A 14923-nucleotide genomic window follows, 5' to 3' on the forward strand; every position below is an offset into this window, starting at 1 on the left:
TGTTCTCTCTCTCTCTACTGTCCTCCTGTTGTTCTCTCTCTCTACTGTCCTCCTGTTGTTCTCTCTCTCTCTACTGTCCTCCTGTTGTTCTCTCTCTCTCTACTGTCCTCCTGTTGTTCTCTCTCTCTACTGTCCTCCTGTTGTTCTCTCTCTCTCTACTGTCCTCCTGTTGTTCTCTCTCTCTCTACTGTCCTCCTGTTGTTCTCTCTCTCTCTACTGTCCTCCTGTTGTTCTCTCTCTCTACTGTCCTCCTGTTGTTCTCTCTCTCTCTACTGTCCTCCTGTTGTTCTCTCTCTCTACTGTCCTCCTGTTGTTCTCTCTCTCTACTGTCCTCCTGTTGTTCTCTCTCTCTACTGTCCTCCTGTTGTTCTCTCTCTCTACTGTCCTCCTGTTGTTCTCTCTCTCTACTGTCCTCCTGTTGTTCTCTCTCTACTGTCCTCCTGTTGTTCTCTCTACTGACCTCCTGTTGTTCTCTCTCTCTACTGTCCTCCTGTTGTTCTCTCTCTCTACTGTCCTCCTGTTGTTCTCTCTACTGACCTCCTGTTGTTCTCTCTCTCTACTGTCCTCCTGTTGTTCTCTCTACTGACCTCCTTTTCAGTGTGCATTGTTTACTATTGAGTCATAATATGTACATTTTGATGTTGAGACAACATATTGAAATAATAGCCTGTATATGGATGTTGTTTTGATGCAAATATCTTTACCTCAAATGATTTTTAGATATTGGACCAATAAAATAAAAAAGTATTTAATCTGTTCACTCAAATGCTTTTGATATACATAATAAACAATTACAATAGTTAAAATACAAAAAAAGAATAATGTATTAAAAAAATGACAGTACAGTATTTCAAGTTAATTCAGCTCTGGGGGAACAGAGGGGAACAATGAACTGGCTTGGAGGTCCAGAATTTGAAGGCTTTAGAGAATGTCAGTGTTTTCAACAGTGCCCTGTCTCAGCCCTGTCAGTCAGTTGGGCATGTTGATAGTGCACTCCGCTACCAACACCATACGTTTGCAGAGATTGAATTCATGGTAAGTGCTGCGGATGTCAGCTCAAGTGTCACAGAGACGGACGAGGGCCTGTGATGGCGGCACCAAGGATATTAACGTGACTCAATCTCAAAGCCGTCCGCTGTCAGTCCCCCGGGATCCTCTCGTAACCTTCAGCCCGGCCAGCTCTGCAGCCCACCATGCTGGAGGACAGAAACACAGCACAAAGGAAATGTGGTGACGCTTTACATTACAGGTCTTTATTACTGTACCGTGTAACAACTGTTGGATTTATTATTTGTAACCTTGTACTGGTGCCGTGTTCAAAACAGCTGGGAACTGGGAAATCTCCGACTTCAGTGAGTTCAAGACGAGTGGAAACTCGGGTAAAAACGTCCAGGACTGATGATGTCACGTCTTACCTGACCAGGTATGGTGGCCAGGACTGATGATGTCACATCTTACCTGACAGGTATGGTGGCCAGGACAGATGATGTCACATCTTACCTGACCAGGTATGGGGGTGAGGACTGATGATGTCACGTCTTACCTGACAGGTATGGTGGCCAGGACAGATGATGTCACATCTTACCTGACCAGGTATGGTGGCCAGGACAGATGATGTCACATCTTACCTGACCAGGTATGGGTGGCCAGGACAGATGATGTCACATCTTACCTGACCAGGTATGGGTGGCCAGGACAGATGATGTCACATCTTACCTGACCAGGTATGGGTGGCCAGGACAGATGATGTCACATCTTACCTGACCAGGTATGGGTGGCCAGGACAGATGATGTCACATCTTACCTGACCAGGTATGGGTGGCCAGGACAGATGATGTCACATCTTACCTGACAGGTATGGTGGCCAGGACAGATGATGTCACATCTTACCTGACCAGGTATGGGGGTGAGGACTGATGATGTCACATCTTACCTGACCAGGTATGGGTGGCCAGGACAGATGATGTCACATCTTACCTGACCAGGTATGGGTGGCCAGGACAGATGATGTCACATCTTACCTGACCAGGTATGGGTGGCCAGGACAGATGATGTCACATCTTACCTGACCAGGTATGGGTGGCCAGGACAGATGATGTCACATCTTACCTGACCAGGTATGGGTGGCCAGGACAGATGATGTCACATCTTACCTGACCAGGTATGGGTGGCCAGGACAGATGATGTCACATCTTACCTGACCAGGTATGGGTGGCCAGGACAGATGATGTCACATCTTACCTGACCAGGTATGGGTGGCCAGGACAGATGATGTCACATCTTACCTGACAGGTATGGTGGCCAGGACAGTGATGATGCTGGACAGGGTGAAGACGAACCCAGGGAACCAGTCCAGCGTAGCCTGGTAAACCTTGGTGTAGATGGGAGTGTAGGCCAGGCTGGCGATCTTAAAGGACAGCTGCAGTGAGATGAGGGTGATCCCTGTGAAGTACAAATTACATGTCAACGGCTACAAAAATGTCGCCGCCTTTCAAAATGTGTTGCATTATGGGATACAAATTGTCTGACTGCCGCCTACGTGTGATCTAAGGTCATGAAGTTTTCACTGCAGTCGACAAAGCTTCTGTGTTTTACCGACGGCACCCTGCAGCAGTCGCCTGGCTAGTGGGAGGCCCTATTTTCTTTTGGGGGGGGGGGGGGGGGGTCAACGGCGGTCAACGGCGCGAACGTGACCAAGACAGGAACCAACTTTGCCGCAATTACAGGCTCAGATGAAACCAAGATTGAACTCCCAAGCGTCACGTCTGGAGGAAGCCTGGCACCATCCCTGAAGTGAAGCATGGTGGTGGTAGCATCATGCTGTGGGGATGTTTTTCAGCGGCAGGGACTGTGGGACTAGTCAGGATCGAGGGAAAGATGAACGGAGCAAAGTACAGAGGAGATCCTTGATGAAAACCTGCTCCCGAGCGCCCAGTACCTCAGACTGGGGCGAAGGTTCACCTTCCAGCAGGACAACGACCCTAAGCCCACAGCCAAGACAATGCAGGAGTGGCTTCTGAATGTCCTTGAGTGGCCCAGCCAGAGCCCGGACTTGAACCCGGTCGAACATCTCTGGAGAGACCTGAAAATAGCTGTGCAGCAACGCTCCCCATTCAACCTGACAGAGCTTTGGAGGATCTGCAGAGAAGAATGGGAGAAACTCCCCAAATACAGGTGTGCCAAGCTTGTAGCGTCATGCCCAAGAAGACTCGATGCTGTAATCGCTGACAAAGGTGCTTCAACAAAGTACTGAGTAAAGGGTCTGAATACTTATGTAAAATGTGATATTATGAGGGTTAGAAACATGTTTATTTTGACATTTTAAAGAAAACCTTTCATGGCAACACTGCCATGTTGATCTGAGACTTGTTGTTGGAAAACCACAACAATATGCAACTTTCCGCTGTCGTGGATGGACTACACTCGTCCACTTGGTAGTCTGCCAGCTCTAACTTAATGTGTAGTCTGCCAGCTCCAACCTAATGTGTAGTCTGCCAGCTCTAACCTAATGTGTAGTCTGCCCGCTCTAACCTAATGTGTAGTCTGCCAGCTCTAACCTAATGTGTAGTCTGCCCGCTCTAACCTAAATGTGTAGTCTGCCCGCTCTAACCTAATGTGTAGTCTGCCAGCTCTAACCTAATGTGTAGTCTGCCCGCTCTAACCTAAATGTGTAGTCTGCCCATTCCAACCTAATGTGTAGTCTGCCCGCTCTAACCTAAATGTGTAGTCTGCCCGCTCTAACCTAAATGTGTAGTCTGCCAGCTCTAACCTAATGTGTAGTCTGCCAGCTCCAACCTAATGTGTAGTCTGCCAGCTCTAACCTAATGTGTAGTCTGCCAGCTCTAACCTAAATGTGTAGTCTGCCAGCTCTAACCTAATGTGTAGTCTGCCAGCTCTAACCTAATGTGTAGTCTGCCAGCTCTAACCTAATGTGTAGTCTGCCAGCTCCAACCTAATGTGTAGTCTGCCAGCTCTAACCTAATGTGTAGTCTGCCAGCTCTAACCTAATGTGTAGTCTGCCAGCTCTAACCTAATGTGTAGTCTGCCAGCTCTAACCTAATGTGTAGTCTGCCCGCTCTAACCTAAATGTGTAGTCTGCCAGCTCTAACCTAAATGTGTAGTCTGCCCGCTCTAACCTAAATGTGTAGTCTGCCCGCTCTAACCTAAATGTGTAGTCTGCCCATTCCAACCTAATGTGTAGTCTGCCAGCTCTAACCTAATGTGTAGTCTGCCCGCTCTAACCTAAATGTGTAGTCTGCCAGCTCCAACCTAATGTGTAGTCTGCCCGCTCCAACCTAATGTGTAGTCTGCCCGCTCTAACCTAATGTGTAGTCTGCCAGCTCTAACTTAATGTGTAGTCTGCCAGCTCTAACCTAATGTGTAGTCTGCCCGCTCTAACCTAAATGTGTAGTCTGCCCATTCCAACCTAATGTGTAGTCTGCCCGCTCTAACCTAAATGTGTAGTCTGCCCGCTCTAACCTAAATGTGTAGTCTGCCCGCTCTAACCTAATGTGTAGTCTGCCAACTCTAACCTAATGTGTAGTCTGCCAGCTCTAACCTAATGTGTAGTCTGCCTACAGCAGTTCAGTACTGTATCAATAGTAGTCCTGATAGGTGAAATAATTGTTCCATTTTATGATAATAGTATCAAAGTTGGTACACTAATATTAGATACCTTAAGGTGCAATCAGCAGTAGCTACATCCATTTTTGGACCTATAAATCAATGATATTTACCCATTGATTCTTGAAGAATATAACTTATAAATCAATGATATTTACCCATTGATTCTTGAAGAATATAACTTATAAGTGCCTCATGAGCTTAGTTCAACTGTTGTACCTCATCAGAACCCCCTCAAACATTTAAAGCCATCATTAGGCTGTATGTTCCAATTATTTATAGAGATATGGTCAAGTGAATCTAGTCCAATATTGGAAATGGCCGCCAGGGGGGGGGTAATGGACAAAATCTGGAATAGCACTATAGCCAAAAAAGACTTCTTTAGACATGCCCTTGCTGTGTGAAATTTGGTGGCACTATCACACAGACCTCAATGTGACCTCCATGGATGTCTTTCAGTATTTTATGATCACAAGTGTTGTCTGTATTATCGGCGGGGTTGATTTTAGTGGGTAGATGACGTAATGAAGTCGTTTGGATTTCACCCTATTTGGATTTCACCCTATTTGGATTTCACCCTATTTGGATTTCACCCTATTTGGATTTCACCCTATTCACCCTATTTTACTCTAACAGGAAATCTGGATGGTATTTTTTTTATTCAAATGTCCTGGTTGACTGACATGCTTCCCCAGACTGCCTCCAATCTTTTCAATGTTCCTTAAAGGGATCTGGTATTAGTGTACCAAGTTTGGTACTTGTATCATAAAGTGGAACGATCTGGGGTATATTTGGTTCTTATCCACTAGAATATATATAGAGGGTGCTACTGTTGGTCTGAGAGGAACAGGTTGGTCAAACAAGCAGCTTGGTGAAGGGGGATATGTCAATGGGTAAAAGACATTGTCTGGCTTCCAATTCTATTCATTTCTTAATAAACAGAAAGCCATTCTGTCTGTTTAAATATTACGAACATGACACTAATCTACCCTACTGGTTAATCCCTAACATGGCACTAATCTACCCTACTGGTCTGTCTGTTTAAATATCACGGAGAGGGTTATAAAGAACAGGCGGGCTCCGTCCCAAATGGCACCCTATTCCTTATGGTGTGCACTTAACCCATAGGGCTCTGGTCAAAAGTAGTGCACTATATAGGGAATAGGGGGTCATAGGGCTCTGGTCTAAAGTAGTGTACTATATAGGGAATAGGGTTCTATAGGGCTCTGGTCTAAAGTAGTGCACTACATAGGGAATAGGGTTCTATAGGGCTCTGGTCTAAAGTAGTGCACTATATAGGGAATAGGGTTCCATAGGACTCTGGTCTAAAGTAGTGCACTACATAGGGAATAGGGTTCCATAGGGTTCTGGTCTAAAGTAGTGCACTATATAGGGAATAGGGTTCTATAGGGCTCTGGTCTAAAGTAGTGCACTACATAGATATGAAAGGGTTAGTAGTGGACTATATTGGGGACCTAATCTTGGTTAACCCAGAACTAAAATGTAGTGCAGTTTGGTCCGATGCTTTATTCGATTCTGGGGAGGGAAGCGTGATAGAGATTGAGATTCCTGTTTTTTCTAAATCTACCCTACTGGTTTCTCCCTAACATGGCACTAATCTACCCTACTGGTTTCTCCCTAACATGACACTAATCTACCCTACTGGTTTCTCCCTAACATGACACTAATCTACCCTACTGGTTAATCCCTAACATGGCACTAATCTACCCTACTGGTTTCTCCCTAACATGACACTAATCTACCCTACTGGTTAATCCCTAACATGGCACTAATCTACCCTACTGGTTAATCCCTAACATGGCACTAATCTACCCTACTGGTTAATCCCTAACATAACACTAATCTACCCTACTGGTTTCTCCCTAACATAACACTAATCTACCCTACTGGTTTCTAAATGTACCCTACTGGTTAATCCCTAACATAACACTAATCTACCCTACTGGTTAATCCCTAACATAACACTAATCTACCTTACTGGTTTCTAAATGTACCCTACTGGTTAATCCCTAACATAACACTAATCTACCCTACTGGTTAATCCCTAACATAACACTAATCTACCTTACTGGTTTCTAAATGTACCCTACTGGTTAATCCCTAACATAACACTAATCTACCCTACTGGTTAATCCCTAACATAACACTAATCTACCTTACTGGTTTCTAAATGTACCCTACTGGTTAATCCCTCTATGGGCTAGGTGGGACGCACCTACTCAACAGCCAGTGGAATCCTGTGGCGCGTTATTCAAATACCTTAGATATGCTATTACTTCAATTTTTCAAAAATATGACTATTTTACACCATTTTAAAGATAAGACTCTCGTTAATCTAACCACACTGTCCGATTTCAAAAAGGCTTTACAACGAAAACAAAACATTAGATTATGTCAGCAGAGTACCCAGCCAGAAATAATCAGACACCCATTTTTCAAGCTAGCATATAATGTCACATAAACCCAAACCACAGCTAAATGTAGCACTAACCTTTGATGATCTTCATCAGATGACAACCCTAGGACATTATGTTATACAATACATGCATGTTTTGTTCAATCAAGTTCATATTTATATCAAAAACCAGCTTTTTACATTAGCATGTGACGTTCAGAACTAGCAAACTTCCGGTGAATTTACTAAATTACTCACGATAAACGTTCACAAAAAGCATAACAATTATTTTAAGAATTATAGATACAGAACTCCTCTATGCACTCGATATGTCCGATTTTAAAATAGCTTTTCGGTGAAAGCACATTTTGCAATATTCTCAGTAGATAGCCCGGCATCACAGGGCTAGCTATTTAGACACCCAGCAAGTTTAGCACTCATCAAAGTCAGATTTACTATAAGAAAAATGTTATTACCTTTGTTGTCTTCGTCAGAATGCACTCCCAGGACTTCTACTTCAATAACAAATGTTGGTTTGGTCCAAAATAATCCATCGTTATATCCAAATAGCGGCCTTTTGTTCGTGCGTTCTAGACACTATCCTAAAGGGTAAATAAGGGTGGCGAGCATGGCGCAATTCGTGACAAAAAAATTCTAAATATTCCATTACCGTACTTCGAAGCATGTCAACCGCTGTTTAAAATCAATTTTTATGCCATTTTTCTCATAAAAAAGCGATAATATTCCGACCGGGAATCTGCTTTTAGGTAAACAGACAAAGGAAAAGAAAGCATTCGGTCGAAGCGGGCACGCGCCTAAGCCCATAGTACTCTGAGTGGCCACTTGCCAAAAGCGATAAAGTGTTTCAGCCAGAGCCTGCCTCGATATCGTTCAGCTTTTTCCCGGGCTCTGAGACCCTATGGAAGCCGTAGGAAGTGTCACGTTATTGCACAGATCCTGAGTCTTCAATAAAAAGAGCCAAGATGAAACGCTACTTATCAGACAGGCCACTTCCTGCTTGAAATCTTCTCAGGTTTTGGACTGCCATATGAGTTCTGTTATACTCAAAGACACCATTCAAACAGTTTTAGAAACTTTAGGGTGTTTTCTATCCAAAGCCAATAATTATATGCATATTCTAGTTACTGGGCAGGAGTAGTAACCAGATTAAATCGGGTACGTTTTTTATCCAGCTGTGTCAATACTGCCCCCTAGCCCTAACAGGTTAATCCCTAACATAACACTAATCGACCCTACTGGTTTCTCCCTAACATAACACTAATCTACCCTACTGGTTTCTCCCTAACATAACACTAATCTACCCTACTGGTTAATCCCTAACATAACACTAATCTACCCTACTGGTTTCTCCCTAACATGGCACTAATCTACCCTACTGGTTAATCCCTAACATGGCACTAATCTACCCTACTGGTTTCTCCCTAACATAACACTAATCTACCCTACTGGTTTCTCCCTAGCACCCAGTGTTGTAAGGGAATGCATTGTCCTTCATGACTTGCAGGCCCCAGAAAGTGAGTAGAAACAGTGGTTTGTCAACTGCGTTTTGTAATATCAGATGTGAGTGAAAGACACATCGGTGGATACAGTATGTGATCAATGGAAACGTCAGTAAATCTCATTTTATTTATTTTTTATTTAACCGTTATTTAACTAGGAAAGTCAGTTAAGAACAAATTCTTATTTACAGTGACGATCTACCCCGGACGACGCTGGGCCAATTGTGCGCCGCCCTATGGGGCTCCCAATCACGGCCGGTTGTGATACAGCCTGGAATCGAACCAGGGTCTGTAGTGACGCCTCCTTGTCCTCTGTGTTATTTGCCAAATATCTGTGGCATATTATGAGTGGAGTGGCAAGGACTGGAATGTAAACACAAACAGGTCTAGATCTAGATCGTAAACACAAACAGGTCTAGATCTGGATCGTAAACACAAACAGGTCTAGATCTGGAATGTAAACACAAACAGGTCTAGATCTGGAATGTAAACACAAACAGGTCTAGATCTGGATTGTAAACACAAACAGGTCTAGATCTGGATTGTAAACACAAACAGGTCTAGATCTGGATTGTAAACACAAACAGGTCTAGATCTGGATTGTAAACACAAACAGGTCTAGATCTGGATTGTAAACACAAACAGGTCTAGATCTGGAATGTAAACACAAACAGGTCTAGATCTGGATCGTAAACACAAACAGGTCTAGATCTGGATCGTAAACACAAACAGGTCTAGATCTGGAACGTAAACACAAACAGGTCTAGATCTGGATTGTAAACACAAACAGGTCTAGATCTGGATTGTAAACACAAACAGGTCTAGATCTGGATTGTAATCATATTCATTGTGATCTGAAAGGTAAAACTGATCCTAAATCAGCACTCCAGCTTGGAGACGTACAGCCGCTGTTATGGCTGAGAGACAGACAGGGAACTACGGGACTTACCGTACGATGAGCCGTTCACCTGTTTAGATAGAAGAGCCCGGATGGTTGGCATGGGAATCAGCGCGAACAGGGTTAAGGCTCGAGCTGAAACAGAAATATAAGGAAGGGTGTGAATACAACAACAAAAAATAACTATTCAGGTGAACAATTACAGACGAGATCAGGTGACCATTCCAGCAGAATAGGTTTATGGTCTATTGTGTTCTAGTCTATTCTGCTGGATTCTATTTAGCCTCCTGGGTGATTTTGTAAGAAAGAAGTGAGTGAGTGTTTAGGTCTGAACACAATTCTGTTGAAGCTAGTCCATAGGGGAGCACCCCTTACACTCTAGTGTTTCCACTAACTCTCCTGCAGTAACTACCTCTCCTACAGTAACTACCTCTCTGTGCAGTAACTACCTCTCCTACAGTAACTACCTCTCCTACAGTAACTACCTCTCCTACAGTAACTACCTCTCCTACAGTAACTACCTCTCCTACAGTAACTACCTCTCCGTGCAGTAACTACCTCTCCTGCAGTAACTACCTCTCCTACAGTAACTACCTCTCCTACAGTAACTACCTCTCCTGCAGTAACTACCTCTCCTACAGTAACTACCTCTCCTACAGTAACTACCTCTCCTGCAGTAACTACCTCTCCTGCAGTAACTACCTCTCCTGCAGTAACTACCTCTCCTGCAGTAACTACCTCTCCTACAGTAACTACCTCTCCTACAGTAACTACCTCTCCTGCAGTAACTACCTCTCCTACAGTAACTACCTCTCCTACAGTAACTACCTCTCTGTGCAGTAACTACCTCTCCTACAGTAACTACCTCTCCTACAGTAACTACCTCTCCTACAGTAACTACCTCTCTGTGCAGTAACTACCTCTCCTACAGTAACTACCTCTCCTACAGTAACTACCTCTCCTACAGTAACTACCTCTCCTACAGTAACTACCTCTCTGTGCAGTAACTACCTCTCCTACAGTAACTACCTCTCCTACAGTAACTACCTCTCCATGCAACAACCCTACCCCTCCACACACACACACACACACACACACACACACACACACACACACACACACACACACACACACACACACACACACACACACACACACACACACACACACTCCCCTACCCCCCTTCTCTCACACACCATTGATCTACACAAGCTGTAAACCCTGTCAGAAACGAGAAGTTGAAACACAGAGGAGGATGTCTGATAGTATATTTGAAAAGACAGCGATACCTTGTTTATTTAAAAACAAGTCTTATCTTCACACTGCAGCAGTAAAGTCCCACTCAGCCCACATCATGCTACATTGTATGGTGGGCTGGAACTCCATTTAGTTTAGCCAGCCTCCTTCCTCATTCCAACTCAATGACAGAGTTACCCGCAGGCAGAGGTGTGTGTGTGGTGTGTGTGTGTGTGTGTGTGTGTGTGTGTGTGTGTGTGTGTGTGTCTGTGTGTGTGTGTGCGTGTGCGTGGGCATACAATGCATCATTGACCACTGATATCCTGTTTATTATTCTTTTGAGTTGACACATACATACATACATACATACATATATATATATATATATATATATATATATATATATATATATATATATATATATATATATATATGTGTGTGTCCAAGCAGTTAGATTTGCTTGGGCAAAGTACATCTAAATCTATCATAAATTATAAGCTACTGTACTTACAAATGATAAGGGCACCTTTAAATACAATATATTATTATCTTACCCAGATAGAACATGTACGTTGCCGTGACGAAGGCCATGAAGTAGATCCCAGCGGCGAAGGACACCATGCCGATGATGATGAGGGTGACGTCACTCACCCACCTGGACATTACCATGACGCCCAGGAAGCTGGTCAGGAAGACCAGGAACCCGGCGGCGTTACCGTAACCTACCTGTTGATGTGTTGTGTTTAACCAGAGACTTCTAATGCAAGAGTTCATAAAGGGTTTGTCCTAGATCTTTGTTTGTGCTACTATTCCAACTCCTTGTCAAACATGTTTGGCATGACAAGGGCAAGGAGTGTGGCATGATGGCACAAACAGACAGGTTAACCAGGCTACAAAAATGCACATCTTGTTTGATTTAATCAGGACTAATCATGTAATATATATATTTTATACCTAAAATAAAAATGCATTTTAACTTACCTGTGTAGCACTCCAGTTCAGGGGCTCCTTCATCTCAAAGGTCACCAATATCTCCATCCCTCCTCCGACAGCCACGTCATATAAAATACCGCTCGCAAAGAGAAGCAGAATGTTCAAAATATTCCTGGAATATCGCTCGGTGACGAAGCCATTGGTCTCGGTGCGCTCTTGCGCGCTTGTCGAGACGTTTGGCATTAGAAAGAAGAACGTTGTGTAGATAAGACACACAAAGTAGAGGAAGACACTCAAGCTCACTAACAGAGTCCCCTGTTTAAAATCCACACTGTACAACTGGAAGAGGTGCCCAGACACTAGACTACCTATTAGACCGGCTACTCCGTAGACCAGCTCGATATGCATCATGTGGAGAGAGCGGTCCTCCTCGGTGGAGGTGAGCGACACCAGGGCCATGATCCCGGCCCAGTAAGAGCAGAACCCGCCGCTGAGTCCGTGGACCACCACCCCACCGAACAGAACCTGTACCGGGAGCTCCATCAGTATGACCAGGAGTAAGACCACTCTGGAGACCAGGTAACCCACCAGAGGGATAACGATGGGGATCTTACGGTACCCCAGATCCCCTACCTTGGATGGATAAATTAATGCATTTTATTAGACATAATTAAAACACACAAAGTTGCCATTTTATTAAGTAAAACAATAGGCTATATTAAAAATGATCCCGGATTAATACTGAGTATCGACTTACCTTAGCTAAAAGAATAGCGGGTAGGATCGGAATGAACTTGGCCAGCATATTATATATCATGTAGAAGTTGGACATGGCTTTCTGCCGGCTGTCTTCGGTAGGGGTGGGATAGAGCGCATCGGTCATGTTGGCGCATCTCTCCTTGACTACCATCTGCAAACAGGTGTCGAAAAACGCGCTGGCTATTTGGGCACATAAAACAACCGGCTCGATGCGTTTACGCATTTTCCCGAATGACAACATGATTAGTCCCGATAGAAATCTACAGGCAGACTATATATAAAACAAAAATAAATGTACCAAGTAAACTCCCAACGCCTTAACCTAACCAAGGACTGCCACCTGTCCAAGCCTGGGTGACTGTAGACATTTGCGCTTTACTGATCACGACATATCCTATCCAATACCCATTCACGTCTTAGTTCCGTGTTTCAAACCGAGCCATGGCCTCACAGAGTAGATTCATGTACGTAACATGATGACAAAAGACTGGGAGGGACTGGGAGTGGTACGACAGCTTCTTAGGGAAGTTAGCTCAGAACAAATATTAAAACAAGCCCACTGCACAGTGTTCATTTTGAAATTCGTTTTCAGATATAGTCTAGTCTTGGTCATTTTTACTAAAAATATCATTAAGTTACATGTTTGTCATTTGAATAATGACCAGTGCTGGGAAAAGTACCCAGATGTCATACTTGAGTAAAAGTAAAGATACCTTAATAGAAAATAACTCAAGTAAAAGTCACCCAGTAAAAATACTACTTGAGTAAAAGTCTAAAAGTATTTGGTTTTAAATGTACTTGTATCAAAAGTAAAAGTAATTACGAAAATATCCTTAAGTATCAAAAGTATAAATACTTTCAAATTCCTTATATTAAGCAGCACCATTTGTATTTTATTTATTTATTTATGGTTAGCCAGGGGCACACTCCCAACACTCAGGCATCATTTACAAACTTAGCATTTGTATATATATAAATATATAGCTAAAGGTTTAATACTGTTCCACAGTTCTTTTCTAGTCTCTGCTTCTTATAAGAAATTATCTGAGAGATGTGTGAGTTATTTGCAGTTAAAACAGGGTGTCTGTGAGAAAGCGCCTCATGGCTAAAAGAGATTAATAGACACAGAACCCTGCAGGGGAGTGAAAGAGATAAGAGAGTCAGACGTACCACTATAAAGCATCTTGGGGAGTGGAATATTACTGCTGAGCCTTTAGAAAACACTGGAACTATTATTCTCTCCTGCAAGTTTGTAAAACTGTATATGCATGGGCTTGGTCTCGTGAGTAGAAGGTGTTGACGTAGGCAGTTACATCACTAGGGGTTGACTGCAAACATATAAAAGCAACTTGGACTTTTCCTATTTTGCAGAACTCAGGAGAGACATCAGTTGGATCTTTGACTTCTGTTTACAGCTGTATTTTGATTAAAATTGTTATGATTTATAAGTGCACATTTTGAGTATTCCTTATTTGTTAAGTAAATAACGGAGCCCAGAAAAGTGGAACCAACATTTGGCGAGCTAGCCAGGAGGGAGTGTAACACTACTGGACGGAACCTGAACCTTTCCCTTCTCTGATCACCAAATTATAAAGTAAACAGACACCTGTTATATCGAAGTCTGTCATTTATAAGAAGTGGGTGTTCAGTGTTTTACTGGTATATAAATGCACCGCCTCCCTCTTGTAATTATAAAAACAAAGAAACCTGAAATGTGCATGTATAAGTCACTGAATGTGTGGTAATTGTTGTATGTCAATGTGTGTTATTTGTTATAAACTCAGCAAAAAAATAGAAACGTCCTCTCACTGTCAACTGCGTTTATTTTCAGCAAACTTAACATGTGTAAATATTTGTATGAACATAAGATTAAACAACTGAGACAAACTGAACAAGATCCACAGACATGTGACTAACAGAAACTGAATAATGTGTCCCTGAACAAAGGGGGGTCAAAATCAAAAGTAACAGTCAGTATCTGGTGTGGCCACCAGCTGCATTAAGTACTGCAGTGCATCTCCTCCTCATGGACTGCACCAGATTTGCCTGTTCTTGCTGTGAGATGTTACCCCACTAATCCACCAAGGCACCTGCAAGTTCCCGGACATTTCTGGAGGGAATGGCCCTAGACCTCAGCCAACGATCCGACAGGTCCCAGACCTGCTCAATGGGATTGAGATCCGGGCTCTTCGCTGGTCATGGCAGAACACTGACATTCCTGTCTTGCATGAAATCACGCACAGAACGAGCAGTATGGCTGTTGGCATTGTCATGCAGGAGGGTCATGTCAGGATGAGCCTGCTGGAAGGGTACCACATGAGGGAGGAGGATGTCTTCCCTGTAACGCACAGCGTTGAGATTGCCTGCAATGACAACAAGCTCAGTCCGATGATGCTGTGACACACCGCCCCAGACCATGACGGACCCTCCACCTCCAAATCGATCCCGCTCCAGAGTACAGGCCTCGGTGTAATGCTCATTCCTTCGATGATAAATGTGAATCCGACCATCACCCCTGGTGAGACAAAACCTGAAGAG

The 14923-nt window shown here is 43.5% G+C and overlaps 1 protein-coding gene across 1 annotated transcript; it reads right to left on the minus strand.

Moving 5' to 3' along the window:
• Positions 1 to 732: 732 nt before the first annotated feature.
• On the minus strand, positions 733 to 12826 carry slc46a2 (solute carrier family 46 member 2). The gene is made up of 6 exons (XM_045692694.2): positions 12384 to 12826; positions 11675 to 12259; positions 11248 to 11419; positions 9509 to 9592; positions 2286 to 2442; positions 733 to 1196 (listed from the first exon to the last, which is right to left on the minus strand). Exons 1-6 carry the CDS (start codon positions 12624 to 12626, stop codon positions 1139 to 1141), a joined length of 1299 nt encoding a protein of 432 aa, XP_045548650.2. The 5' UTR covers positions 12627 to 12826; the 3' UTR covers positions 733 to 1138.
• Between the last annotated feature and the right edge of the window lie 2097 nt (positions 12827 to 14923).

The sequence above is a fragment of the Salmo salar genome, chromosome 13, assembly GCF_965601325.2.
Source record: "Salmo salar chromosome 13, fSalSal1, whole genome shotgun sequence".
Lineage (NCBI taxonomy): Eukaryota > Metazoa > Chordata > Actinopteri > Salmoniformes > Salmonidae > Salmo > Salmo salar.

Bases quoted from the DNA above. Each gene is read 5' to 3' on its own strand.
- slc46a2 (XM_045692694.2), bottom strand. From the start codon at position 12,626: ATGTTGTCATTCGGGAAAATGCGTAAACGCATCGAGCCGGTTGTTTTA. The intron at 11,420-11,674 runs GTAAGTTAAAAT...ACACATCAACAG, and splicing joins TGAACTGGAGTGCTACACAG to GTAGGTTACGGTAACGCCGC. The intron at 2,443-9,508 runs GTAAGTCCCGTA...TGTACTTCACAG, and splicing joins GGTGAACGGCTCATCGTACG to GGATCACCCTCATCTCACTG.